This window comes from Lolium perenne, chromosome 1, assembly GCF_019359855.2.
Source record: "Lolium perenne isolate Kyuss_39 chromosome 1, Kyuss_2.0, whole genome shotgun sequence".
NCBI classification, from domain to species: domain Eukaryota; kingdom Viridiplantae; phylum Streptophyta; class Magnoliopsida; order Poales; family Poaceae; genus Lolium; species Lolium perenne.
In genome coordinates this window covers 226,702,239-226,715,959 of record NC_067244.2, presented here as the reverse complement: position 1 = coordinate 226,715,959, position 13,721 = coordinate 226,702,239, and the positions used below count along the sequence as shown (strand labels likewise).

Genomic DNA, 13,721 nt, shown 5'->3' with positions numbered 1-13,721 from the left:
GTGAGCACGGACGGGCCTACGTGGCTACGTGTGCCGTGCCCGCTCGGTGCGGTCCAGCCCGGCGGTCCGGTGCTGGCCTCGCGTCGTCGTCTCGTGGACTACCGGTCTAGACTTTCACCATCGGCGAGCGAGCGGGTGGAAGTCGTGCTCCGGCGTTCACACTCCAGACTCCAGACACCTCCAGGCTGCTGCAGCTCACGGCCGCGGCGTGCGTGGCGTAGCGTACGCGCCGGTCGCCACTCGAGAGGTTAGGCGGGCGCGCGATGGACAGCATCGTTTACCTGTTCCTGACGCCGTCGCCGGGCCACGTCGACGCTGCCGATCGAATTGCCTGCACCGATCAGAATCAGATGCTCAGCTGAGCTGCGCTGCACGAGCCGAAAGCACGATGCCCCAAGAAAACGGCAAATCCGTGTACAGCGAGCTGAAGAGAAGCCCGTTGTTGTGCAACAGCCAAGAGACACGTACGGGCATGACAGCTGAGGAACAAGATAGGCTGGGTCATCAATGTCACTGTGCGAATCATCAGGGCTTACTGAAGCTCCATACAATACTAGCCAAGCGCTTGCGAACAAGACGACTTCTACCCTCCTCGAGCTAGAGGGGAAACTTGCGCACCGCGTTCTAACTGGTGGCTGTACACTGTTCAACTAAAAAAACAAAAATGCTGCCACTACTAGCCTTCTTCTAGGCTCGACCCTGTGAAATCCATCCATGTGCAACAGCGAAGAGAACAGTGAACCAACCCTGTGAAATCCATCCATGTGCAACAGCGAAGAGACACGAAGATCAGGTGACAGCTGCAGAACAAGCTATCCTTTGGTCATTTGACTGTGCAAATCATCAGCGCTTACTGAAGCTCCATTCAGAACTAGCCAAGCGCTTGCGACCAAGACTGCTTCTACGCTCTCCTCGAGCTAGAGGGGGAACTTCCGCACCATCTTCTAACTGGTGGCTGTCCAGTGTTCAAGTCAAAGTCCTTCCTACCGCTTCTTCTAGGCTCAGCCAAACTCTGGAGAAATCTCCGGTTACTAGCTCCAGCAGTCCAGTCATCCGAGAGAGAAGACTTCCCTGTGAGCTTCAAACCGGCCAAGGTCAACCTGTAGCCAGTAACAAAATGTCAGTCCAGTTATTCATGTACCAAGACCAAATCAAGGCCTTCTTGTCCTCTCACTTCTCACATTTTAATCAAATTTAAGAGTCTGCCAAACATGAGCCTCGGGTAACTATAAACACAACCCTGGAAAATAAGAACCCCCAGGTACTGAATGAGCTCCAGGCAGGATTCGGCAAAGCAGTGGCTTCAAGGTTTGTACAAGGAACAGGCTCTTGACTTTGCTCACACTTTGCTTTTACTATGGGTTTGCCCCTGCTTACGCTTTCTGACTGCACCCTAGATCCTTGTTCAGCAAAATACCAGAGCAGATGGCATGCCCTAGGTGTGCAGCTGGCCTTAATGAGTAGGAAAGATTCAACATTTCTGTAATTTAAACATGAAAAGGTGGTTAGTATAACAACTGGATACTACACACATTCTGATATGCATGCCATATGAAAGCATGGGTATTTTCGACATACTTCCCTTCCTTCGTGCCGCACTGATTTTCCACTCGAAGTGCTTCCCAACTGAATTGATGGAGTGAATTTATTAATTAAAAAATGGTGCTACAGAAGGAGTTCACAGTCAATTTCACTGCATATGCATCTACAGAAGTACAGAACTAGATAAGTAGACATCCGTAATCTAAGATTATTAATTAAGCATGCATCTATTTTGCACTACAGCCAGGCCCTGACTGTATCCACGAGTAGCGAAATATCCATTCATCATAATTATTGGCCTGATTTGACCTACTACCCATTGTAATTTGTCCCGTTATAATGTTGTTATAAGTTATGATTTATAAAGAAATTGATCGGATGCCTTTTTGAGTTATGTTGTCAAACTTCATATGATTGCATGGGGAAAAAAACTTGACAAGTACCCCATATTTTCAGAATTACACTTTTTATGCTGCAGAATGTACTTATTGTACCTCATCACAAATAACATATAAATATTCGATGTACATAGAATAAATTAGGAATGTACATATGTAACATAAATAATTTAGTGTGACTCCTAACCTGGTTCGCTTTCATCTTATTCAGTGTCACGCCTACCATACTCATCATAGCAGTGTCCAATTTTCTGTTCCAGCAGCCTGGACTGGCCATCCTCCAACCTAGAATTCCTCACGCACCTCCAGTCCTATAGTTCTCCTCCTCATCCTAACTCCAGAATCATGATACATGGGAAGTGTCTTGCCCATTCTGACCTGCAAGACTACACAAGAGAGCAGAGCTACTGGTCTTCTGCATTCGCATTGCTTGCAGCAATAAGGATAAGAACTAGAGTTCAGTTTCTATTTCCTATTCCTGGACCAACAGATTGGAACCAATAGACAGTTATTAGAGTATCAAGTGAACACATCTCTTTCTGAATACTGATTAGATGGCGACCTTGCAAGAACAGAAACTTTATTATTTGAGAACCTTCACTTCTGCTTGAGCTTGGATTCCGTCAAGACCAACTTGACAGAGAAAAGGAGAAAGAATGAAATGCCTTTGTAATATTTCAGAAGTAGAATCTGACTTGATTTAATAGACTGGACTCAAGTTCACAGTTCAATCCAATGGAAATTACCACGAGGACTTCTTTGTCTCTGTAGTCGGTAGAGCATGAAGTCCTCAGACCCCTATTTTGTTTTGATCTAACAGAATGGTCTCACTTAGTATCTTGGTAAAACTGGACATCGGTGAGCCAATGGCCAGTCTGATTATACTATGGTACTTGTTTGATGAGCTAAGATAATCCCTTAAGTTAGGATAACTACTAGACTTTTGAGTCTCTAACAATCACATAGTTCCAAGGGTATTATTTCAAAATAACACAATTTTGTGTTAATTTAGAAGATGGAATCTCACTAGTGGATTCAAGCTCACACTTGTGTTCAGTGGAAATTATCAAAAGAACTTTTTTGTCTCATAGCCCGTAGAGCATAAATTCCTCAGATCCCTATTTTGTTTTTATCTGACAGAATGGTCTCAATTAGCATCTTGGTGAAGCTCAACATCTGTGAGCCAATGGCCATTCTAATTATACAGTGATACTTGTATGATGAGCTAAGATAATTCCTGAAGTCATAGAACAGCTAGATTATTCATATCTCGAACACACAAAAATTCAAAGGGTTACATTTCTCTTTAAGAAATTGGTAATTTACAAATCAAGTCCGTAGATGATGAATATAACAGAATTTAGCGTGAAAACATGAACCAAGACAAAAATAATAATAAGAGACTGCTTCAATAGTGTAGTGAAAGCGAAATCCGGCACTCCTTTAGACTATAAGAACTACAACAAGCACATGAAACACTAGCATATGGAGTAACATTTTGGATTGTGTAAATGGATAATAACAGTACAAAAGGACTGAGGAAATATGAATATCATTTATCTACACAGGTCCCATGTTTCATCGTATATAAAGGCACATCCTTTCAATCCAAAATTTCTTTATATTCCTCTCAAGCAAGAGAACTAGCTTTAGAACTAGTGAGTATAAGAAAGTACATTTGGAGCGGATCCTGTTTGGTGGTGCACGAGAGGCTCCATGCCAGGTTTCAACTCCTTGTTGCAGAAGTCATCATACTCTTCCTTATCGCCTGCCTTCTTCTTCACCTCGACCACCAAGAGGCTCGGTGTGAGCTCAAATATCTCAGCCCCAATTGTCAATGGCCCCTTCTCCCCTTCCCTTGTGCCTTCTATGCTCACACGCCAGTCCTTGCGCCGGATGGAGAAGCTCTTGACCTTAGCAATCTCCTCCAACTTTGTAATGATGGTTTGCATGGGCTCTGCTGAGATGAATCTCATTTCACTCCCTCGCTCCTCAAAGAGGCCTGATAAATCGAATCCCTTTGAGAACGATATGATATCGAAGGCGTTGAGACTTGCAGGCCGTGTGAGACGCCCAGCAGGCCGCTGCCGCTCCTGCCGCTCCTCGGACGACAGGGTGGCAGGGCATGATGCAACGGATGAGTCGGACTCCCACCCGGAATCATCATCTTCTTGTTGCGGTGGTGGCGGCGGCAGTGGGGGAGGAGGAGGAGGCTCGGTAGGTTCGAGGCCCAGCTCTTTGCTTTCAGTGTCACCCAAGCTGTGCACCTGATCATCTTCAACATAGAACCTGACGGGCCGAAATCCTTTCTGAAACCACCTGCTCTCCATGACCTGGGCCATGGTGATCCTCGTCTCCGGGTTGATGTCGAGGAGCCGATTCAAGAGGCTGGTGAGATCCTTGGAGAACCATCTGGGGCACCTGAATTCCCCTCTGTAAATCTTGCGGTACATGGCCATGAGGTTCTGGTCATGGAAAGGCAGGTACCCGGCCATGAGCACGAAGAGGATGACCCCGCAGGACCATATGTCGGCCTTGGCGCCGTCGTAGCCGCGTCGCGCGAGCACCTCGGGCGCGACGTAGGAGGGCGTGCCGCAGAAGGTGTGGAGGAGGCCGTCGGGGTGGAACTGGTCGGCGACGGCGGAGAGGCCGAAGTCGGAGACCTTGAGGTCGCCGCGCTCGTCGACGAGGAGGTTCTCGGGCTTGAGGTCGCGGTGGAACACCCCGCGCGCGTGGCAGAAGCCGACGGCGGAGATGAGCTGCTGGAAGTAGCGGCGCGCGGTGTCCTCCTTGAGGCGGCCCTTGGCGACGCGCGCGAAGAGCTCGCCGCCGCGGACGAACTCCATGACGAAGTAGATCTTGGACTTGGTGGCCATGACCTCGAAGAGGCGCACGATGTTGGGGTGGCGGACGCGGCGGAGGATGGTGATCTCGCGCTTGATGTGCGGGACCAGGCCGTGCCGCAGCGCCTTCTCCTTGTCGAGCACCTTGATGGCGACGGTCTCGCCCGAGTCGGCGTGGCGCGCGTGGTAGACCTTGGCGAAGGTGCCGTGGCCCAGGACGCGGCCCAGCTCGTAGCGGCCGAGCAGGAGGCCGCCGCGCTTGCCGTTGCCGGCGGCGGCGGCGGCGGCTCCCGCGGCGGAGGAGGCGGGGCGCCGGGGCTGCGGCGACGGTTCCCGCGATGACGGCGGGGTGGCCGCCATGAGGGAGGGAGGACGAGCGGAGGCGGCGGCGGGAGAGAGGCGCGGATTGGGTGGTGGGAGAGGAGGACGGGTGGCCGGAGAGGAGAAGCAGGAACAGAAACAGGTTAGATTTCCTGCTCTTTCGCTCTTTTCATGCGCTGGCTGGGTCGGTCGGTCGGGCAGAGCCTCTTTCCTTTTTGTTTCCCTTCTCTTCTTCTTCCTCCTTTTAAATGGGTTTCTTCCGTGTCTACAGCTCGATGCCAACTTCTTTTTGTAGAGAGGCAACAGCTCTATGCCATTGCGTCTCTTCATAATCACCTGCCTTTTTCAGCTTGACCTGTGGTTATGATTGCCGATTAAGTTGGGAATCTTGGAGACGTCTTTGGGTGCCGAAACAGCTTGCCTTCTGCTTTGAAATAATTTGGCGACAATAATAAATCAGAGTAAAATTCACAGCACAACCTAATATTCTCATACTTTTATTTTTCTAATAAATTAAGATTTATCTATACACTAGGATATCGGAGATACTAGTGTATAGATACATCTAAATGTAGATGAATTCCTAATATTCTCATACTTCTATTTTAATATTTTATTTTAATGTTTATATACATTAAGAACAAAGTTACTCCGTACTAAATTTTGGCAATTTAGGTGGTTCTTAATTTCTTCATTAACCAAAATTGAGAACCATGGTGTATGAGCCTTTTTTTGCGAAACACAATACAAATTTAAACGCTCATAGATACATACATACACTCACACATATGAATACATGCACGCAAACCCTACCTCTATAAACATCTTCGAGAGACTAGGTCTAAGAAAAACTGATCCGACGGATCAGAAATTGATGAAGTCGCCACATGCGCCTCGATGTTGACATGAAAACATTCTTTTCACTATAATTAATATTATACTAAATCCCATCTCCGAGAGACCGAGTCCAAGAAAACTGATTCGACGGGTCTGAGATTGATGAAGTCATCACATGTGCCTCGTTGTCGACATGAAAACATTCTTTTCACTATAGTTAATATTATACTAAATCCCATCTCCCCTCGCCGGAACAATATCATAACAATGATAAATTTGAAATATGATCTGACCAATGGTGTGAATATACACAAATTCAATTGCACCAAAATTAGCGTAGTGTCTAAAATGCTAAGTTAGTCATTCCACACTTTAATCCTGGTACATTCTGTGGAGTAGTCCTTTTGTACTATCCCCCTGTTAGAGATATGCATAGATCGGGATATAACACCCTTTAGAAAAAAGCTTATAAATTCAAAATAACTTCAAAAGCTAAGAACTTAAACTAGGTTTGAGTTGTAATATGGCCAACTCTCCCAACAAGAAGCTATTTTCTTCCACCTTCAATTGCTTTCACTCAAAATTAACTGGAGTTGAGGTTTTATCCTTCTCCTAATTAAAGTATATAGGAAAAATATGCTAATATCTACAATATTAAATATATAGGAAATATATTTTATGTTTAATCTAGCAAAATTAATTTGCAGGCGTAGATAATGATAAATATATTTCTATTAGTTTGGCTACACTTTAGAAAAAAATCACTGATAACATGGTAAGAACTTCTACTATTTCCCCACACAATAAAAAGAAATTCCATTAATTAAGAAAGCTCAGAGGTTTTTTGTAGGTACCTAGAAACGATTAAGTTATTTCTGTGCGTCCCTCAAAAAAAATACTATGTCTACCGTACTATACCCAAGCCAACCAAACGGTCCCTCAAAAAAAAAAAAAAACTAAACGGGACCTGAAAACAACAGACGAGCTGTATCGAATTTAGCATTTCGTATTAAGTTATTTCTGGCAGTTCTACTCCAAGTTGCAGACCATTTTTCTGCAGGTCGCCTCTTTCCGCGAATCTACATTCCAGATCCTTCCATCCACCAGCATGCACCGTACAACCTGAGCTGCACCCTGCAACTTGTTATGCACTTATGCTAAATCTAGCCGGGCCCCACACATAATACACTCTTTTTTTTTTTGCCAGAATACGCGCCAACCGGCCCCAAGTGTTCAAGCAATGACAAACAGGGAAAACAACAGATGTAGGGCCGGCAAAGTGATAAAGCTTTTGAAATGGGATTTGCTAGACTAAATATTTGGATGAGTCAGTTGGGGTAGACTCGTATTGTTAGTGGGGAATTTGAGGGCAACCTTTTCCTCAAGTGATAAAGCTTACTTCTCTAAAAAAAAGTGATAAAGCTTACTAAATACTCACTAAATACGGGTCTACATACGGATAAATATTGTTAGCGGCGAATTTGGAAATCAGAGTTACTAATTGTTTTATTCAGGTTGTCCTCAAGTGGTAAAGCTTTTAAAGGGGATTTGCATTAGTCAGTTTGGTAGACCCGGACATTCAAAATTCAAAAAAAAAAAAAATGCTATTTAAAGTTTCATAAAAAACTTAAAATGATTCATGCTACTCATGCAAATTTTCAAGGAAAAGTACAACTGTATTGACCTACACATAAAAAAGAGAAAATGAAATTTGTATTTCCTTCAACATCTAACTCCAATCATTATACTCCAAAAAAAATTACGTAGTGCTACTTTTTGACATTTTATCATTTTTATGTAGGACACGTACAATTGTATTTTTCCTCGAAAGTTTTCTCGAGTAAGTGTCAAAATAATTTGTATACGCAAAATTTTGTTTATTTAAAAAAATTGAAATAGCATTTTTTTTTGAAAGAAAACGGCTCCACCGGAAGTCCGGAACCCTGGTTCCACTACCTACTTTCAGCAACTTGCACTGCTAGGTCACCTAATTCACTATACTAAAACACCTTGATGCAACACCCATAGTGACCAGCTTCCTCAGTTTACTAGTAGCACCAAAAGTCCAAAACTTCGGAACCATATCAGGTGACCGAAAAGGTATTTTGCATCCGAAGCCAGAGCACATTCCACTCCGTGCCAAAACTACCCTGCTATATTAACTTAGCTAGCATGGATGTGCGGTCCAAAGTCTGTGCCATGTCGTTCTCTGAAAGAGTGTCTGGAACTAGCTACCATGTCACGGAGTTGACATGAGCGTTGTCCCGTCTAGGCGCTGGATCTTGATTGGATTCTCTCTGGTCAGAACGCTCTTTTTAAAAAGCATCCGCCGTGAAAATGTCCTGATGTGGAAGAGAATGCTTGGCCGTGGAATGCATGAATTTGTCTGGAAAGCTAGCGCACCTTCTGAGCTCTTGTCATCATCATTGTATGAAAGGAAAAAATAAAAATTTGCCACATATTGTGAGAGTGGACAAATGGAGGCTGAGGTACATGTATCTCTTTAATTTTTAGAAATTCAAAAATTATATTCAAAGGTTTTAAAATTTCCAAAAAAAATTGACACGACCTGAGAGGCGTTATAGTTTTGCAATATGCACTATTCAACTATACTCAGATTCACACTTTTCTTCTATTTTTATGTAGCCTACAACACAAAAAGATTCACACTGATATTTTGGACGTTTATAGTACTCCATCCGGTCATTAATATAAGACATTTTTCGAAATTAGTGAACGGGCCAAGTATACACTACTATTGTCAACATGAAGGATTTTCTGCATTTTTCTAAAAAACCCTAAAGTACAGTTTTAAATAAAATAGTGGACTACATGTAGCTCGGCATGTATCTGTATCATGGTTGTTAGTATTTCGATATTATCATATTATCTTATGATACTACCGTGATCAATCGATCTGTATCTTATTCTGGCAGTATCTTAATATGTTAGTATCCCGATACGTATCGTGGTACTTTTAGCATCCCGATACAATACGATCCCACTCCTACGCTAAAAACAAGGACACAGTGCATTGTGTGAATGCTAGCAAATTATTTCAATAATACAACTCATTCGTTAGTTTTGGCGAGGAGTTTCTAAGTGCAACAAGATAGCTAACCAGATATATTTTGAAGCATGTCGGCACTTTTTTGTTTTTGTTTTGTGGGTTCATATTTAATTATGTTTATATCATGCATCAGACAAATCGGCCCATATTTTGTGTTATATAAATGCATCGCGTACATGACCAACCTCTACAAAAGATATAGAATTTGATAAAAATTCAAAGTAAACATTAAATTTAAATCCCATTTGAGTAGGAAACGCTATTTAACTTTCATGGTGCAGGAAAGTTATTTTGCACCCACTATATTTATGTGTTGTTACATTCATAAAATTATAGTCTTGTATACAAATAATTACGTTAGTGTTGACTCACAACAAAATATTCGACATAAACGCCGCATTGTATGAGTCTTTACGATGTAAAAAAAGAACACCAAAAATAAGTATTTTACGTCGTATTTTTATATGTCGTGTTTTGTTTAAAATAAAAGTCTCGTAGTATCGTGATTGTACGTTACGATACTGCTGACAAGAAAAAAATTATTATGTAATACGGAGTATCATGATCCTGAAAAATCCTTGATCTCAGTTTCGGCATTGACTGTTGCTAAGTCTCCGGATCAATTCATCCCACAGCTACAAGTATTGGTCGGAGCACTTGAGAGCATGTTCTTACTCGTGCTGATTATTTCGCCAACGAAAGTTGATTGTACTGTTCCTCGATCATGGATCCATCCTCGGAAAATTCAGCGGTTGCACCGATCGGTGTTTCTTTGCCACCAAGTTAGGCGCCACGTTCTGGCCAATCATAGGTACGTACGTGGCTGGGCATGATCACGCGGGCGACCTGTACGTACGCCGCCGAACATGTCTATGCACCACGCATCACGCATGTTAGAGTATACGTACGGTTTAGGTAGTCTAGGATAGAGATAGATCTTGTGTCTTGTCTTGCACTCCAAGATGATTCTTGTACGCCTATATATACTCACCCATGAGGCTCAATAATACATCCAACATATTCCGCCAATATCTCTCTATCTATACTTCTACATGGTATCAGAGCGGCGCTGATCTTGACCTAGCCGCCGCACGCGCTTCCGCCCGCGCCGCCCCCGGGGAGGTCAATCTCCATGGCCTACTCCGGGGACCGCGCAATCCGTACGAGGGTTCGTCCGCCGATCCGTTGATCCGCTGCCCTCGAGTCTTTTTTTTCCAATCTATAGATTGGTTTTCTTTTTGCTCCGCCGGTCGCTCGACCGGCGTTTTCTTTTTGGTTTTTACCGATCATAGATCGGATTGAGTCGCCTACCACCGCCGTCATCACGCGCCTCTACTCCAACCTCGGCGTCGACTGCACCGGCCATCTTCATCAACCGCGCGGCGCGGCCGCACGCGTCACACACGGGACGCCTACGTGCGACGCCGCAGGCTGTCTCGCCCGCGCGGTCTCCATCGCTGGTCCGTCTTCGCCGTCATCGCCCGGGACTACATCGACAACGCGCCATCGACTCCGATCTGAGCGTCGTCCACGCCATGGCACATGTAGCGCCGCCGTCGGTCTGATCAACCGATCCCGCCACGTCTACGCCAAGCACGTCCCCGAGCACGCGCCTACCACCGATCGAGCGTCGGGTTGCCGCTGCGTCGCCCCTTCGGGCCGCAGCGCCGCCGCCTTTGGTCCATGCTACCGGCCTCCGACGCGTCTTCCAAGGCGTGTACGTTGCTGGTGGCCTCCCGCCGCTGCATCGACTCTCACCCTGCAGCTACGCGGCCCCTCGGGCCGAGACGTCGCCGCACGCAGTCTACTTCGCCGTCCCCTCGCACCGACGTTCCAGGCTACTACCGCGCCGCCCCATCGGCGCGGGTCGCCTCCGTCTGCGCATGGTCTTCGTCACGCCGCCGGGTCTTCCTCGCCAACTTCAGGTACCCTGCATGACCACTGTGGTCGTCGCAGGCCTCACCGACCACCTCTACAGTCTAGGCATCCAGCATGGTCACTCCTGGTCACCGCTGGTGTCGCTGCCTTCTACGTCTCCGTCCACCACGACCTCGCGGTCCATGATGGTCCCTTCCCTCGCACGCCCGGTATTGGCAACACCGACGCGTGCCTTCGTCCCCGACGCGTCCCCGAGCCTGGCAAGCTCGGGCCAGCGCCTCGTCTTCATCGGCTTCGACAACGTCTTCATCGGCATCGACTCTTCTACGACTGCCTCGACCGCGTCGCCGACTTCGTCCTTGCGTACTCGGTTCTGGCAAAACCGAAGTATGCCTTCGTCCCCGACGTGCGCCTGGTTCTGGCAAAACTAGGGCCGCACCTCGTCCTCGACGGCTCGGACTGCATCGACTTCGGCATCGACAACCTCCACGACTGCCTCGACGCGTCTCCGTCACTCTCCTCGCGCACTATGCGCTTGCGGCTTCATGTGCGGCTACATCGACACCGGCACCCGGCCACGACATCGACCACGGCAATCCCTCGCGCGGCTCCCTCGACCAAGGTTGCAGGACCCACGCTCTCGGCTACCTCGACATCGGCACAAAGGGCTACCACCTCGCCTGCGCCTCACCAGCTCCTTCTACAGTCCAAGCATCCGCGACGCGACACCGTCCACGACGCTCCTGCTACGACTGCGGGGGAGTGTCAGCCTTCTGGGATCCACTTCGGTTTATCTCCAGTCTGACCGTCCACGTCGTTCATATTGTTCACGACGCTCCCGCTACGACTGCGGGGGAGTGTTAGAGTATACGTACGGTTTAGGTAGTCTAGGATAGAGATAGATCTTGTGTCTTGTCTTGCACTCCAAGATGATCCTTGTACGCCTATATATACTCACCCATGAGGCTCAATAATACATCCAACATATTCCGCCAATATCTCTCTATCTATACTTCTACAACGCACATGATTGGCTGGATCCTACAGGAGTTGCGTGACCGAGAGCGTGTTGCGTCTCCGGGGCGCGAACCCACAAGAGACAGACGAGGCCAGTTTGGAGACGATCGATGGGCCGATACCGACACGGCCGGCCGAGCTTCGAAACGAAGAAAAAGATGCCGGCACGGACGACGTGCCGCGCAGCCAGTGGCCGGAGGACCAAGGCTCCTGTAGCACGCTACCTACGCAGGCTGGATGGAGCTTCCTGGGCGGCTGGGAGTCGGTGGGCGTCGGCATCGGCGGCAGAAGTCTTCTTCTTCCTTGCACAAGTCGCGTAGAACGTGGAGACCGGGGAGGAGATGGCGCGCGGTCGGCGATTCAATTCGCTCGCACGCCGCGACTTGGGGTTTTGGCCGGCGCCAAGACGTGGGACGGCGGGGGCGCTCGGGCAAGGTCAGCCGGGGCTGGCAAGCCGGTCAGCGCTTCACCGGTCTCTCTGCTCTCTGCCACCCAAGAAGTGCCACCTGTGGGACTGTAGGTTTTATTTAATTTTTCTTGCTAATATATGCTCTTGTTCAACTGTCGATGTGAGACATGCCTGGCGTCAGCTTCTTCAATATCTGAAGTGTGGAATCTGTGAAATGCTATTGCTGATTCCAGTAAAGTACAGTATTGATTTTTCCTAACTGATAAAGTATTGATGTTGAGTGTACATAATGGAGATTTTTTTCAGGCGCCGAATCATTTTATTTCTATACTACTAGCAACGACACGCCACGTGAAGCCTGCGAGTGGTATCTATTAACCTGAAATCTTTTGGGCGGCCGCGTGCCAGAGAGACGTCCTGGGCACACGCACCGGGTCTACGGCTGTCAAAAGAAATAGTACGTAGTAAGCTAGCTAATATCAGGTTTTGTTTTTCAAAAAAACTGTAACATTTAAACTGTGCGGTGAAATTACAATTCGTTTTCACTTCTAAAATCCCCACGACGAGAGCTTCGAAACTAGACCACATTTTCATATGTTTCGATGTAATTTTTTAACAAGCAACTTTGATGCACAACGGAGCAACTTTGTTGTGCAGGAAAACAATTTTGATGTGCGGCAAAGCAACTTTGGTGTGCAACGAACATGTACACTTTTTGGTACACGAAGGCACAACTTTGGTGTCCGACAACAATTTTGGTGTCCATCAGAGCAATTTCAAGGTGTGACGAAGAAACTTAAGTGTCATGCAGAGCAACTTTGCTGCCCAACGACGCAGTTTTTGAACCATGCAGAGCAACTTTGACGTCCGATCGAGCAATTTTAGTGTCCTGCAGAGCAGCTTTGGTACTCGATAGAGCAAATTTGGTTTGTGACGGCCCAATTTTGGCGTCCAGCGAAGCAACTTTGGTGCCCACCGAATAAATTTTTATGACTGACTGAGCAACTTTGGCATCCAGCGATGCAACTTTCGTTCTGAATGTAGATGTACGCTGTGTCGTAAAGTTGCTTCGCCCCGCACTAAAGTTGCACCGTCTCGCATTATAGTTGCTTTGTCGCATGTAGAAGTTGCTTTAGAAAAAACTTCATCAAAATATATAGAAATGAGATCTAATTTTGAAGAGCTCACCGCAAGAAATTCAAAAGTGAAAGCGGATCCTAATTTTGACTTATGGTGCAAAAACTATATGATTTTGAACAATTGAAAAGAAAATTTAATCCTTATGGAATAAGGTTCACGGAATCTTCCCTTTCTATTTTTGGATAACAGAGACACTAATTTTCCTTATTTAGAGGTGTGCTGGGATTCACTAACCAGCACGCGCGTGCTCGCTAGACGCGCCCATC

At 46.5% G+C, this 13,721-nt stretch overlaps 1 protein-coding gene across 1 annotated transcript; it reads right to left on the bottom strand.

Moving 5' to 3' along the window:
* Positions 1 to 3,426: 3,426 nt before the first annotated feature.
* On the bottom strand, positions 3,427 to 5,349 carry LOC127327193 (CBL-interacting protein kinase 19). Its single transcript, XM_051353964.2, has one exon. The coding sequence runs from the start codon at positions 5,141 to 5,143 to the stop codon at positions 3,596 to 3,598; it is 1,548 nt and encodes a 515-aa protein (XP_051209924.1). The 5' UTR covers positions 5,144 to 5,349; the 3' UTR covers positions 3,427 to 3,595.
* Between the last annotated feature and the right edge of the window lie 8,372 nt (positions 5,350 to 13,721).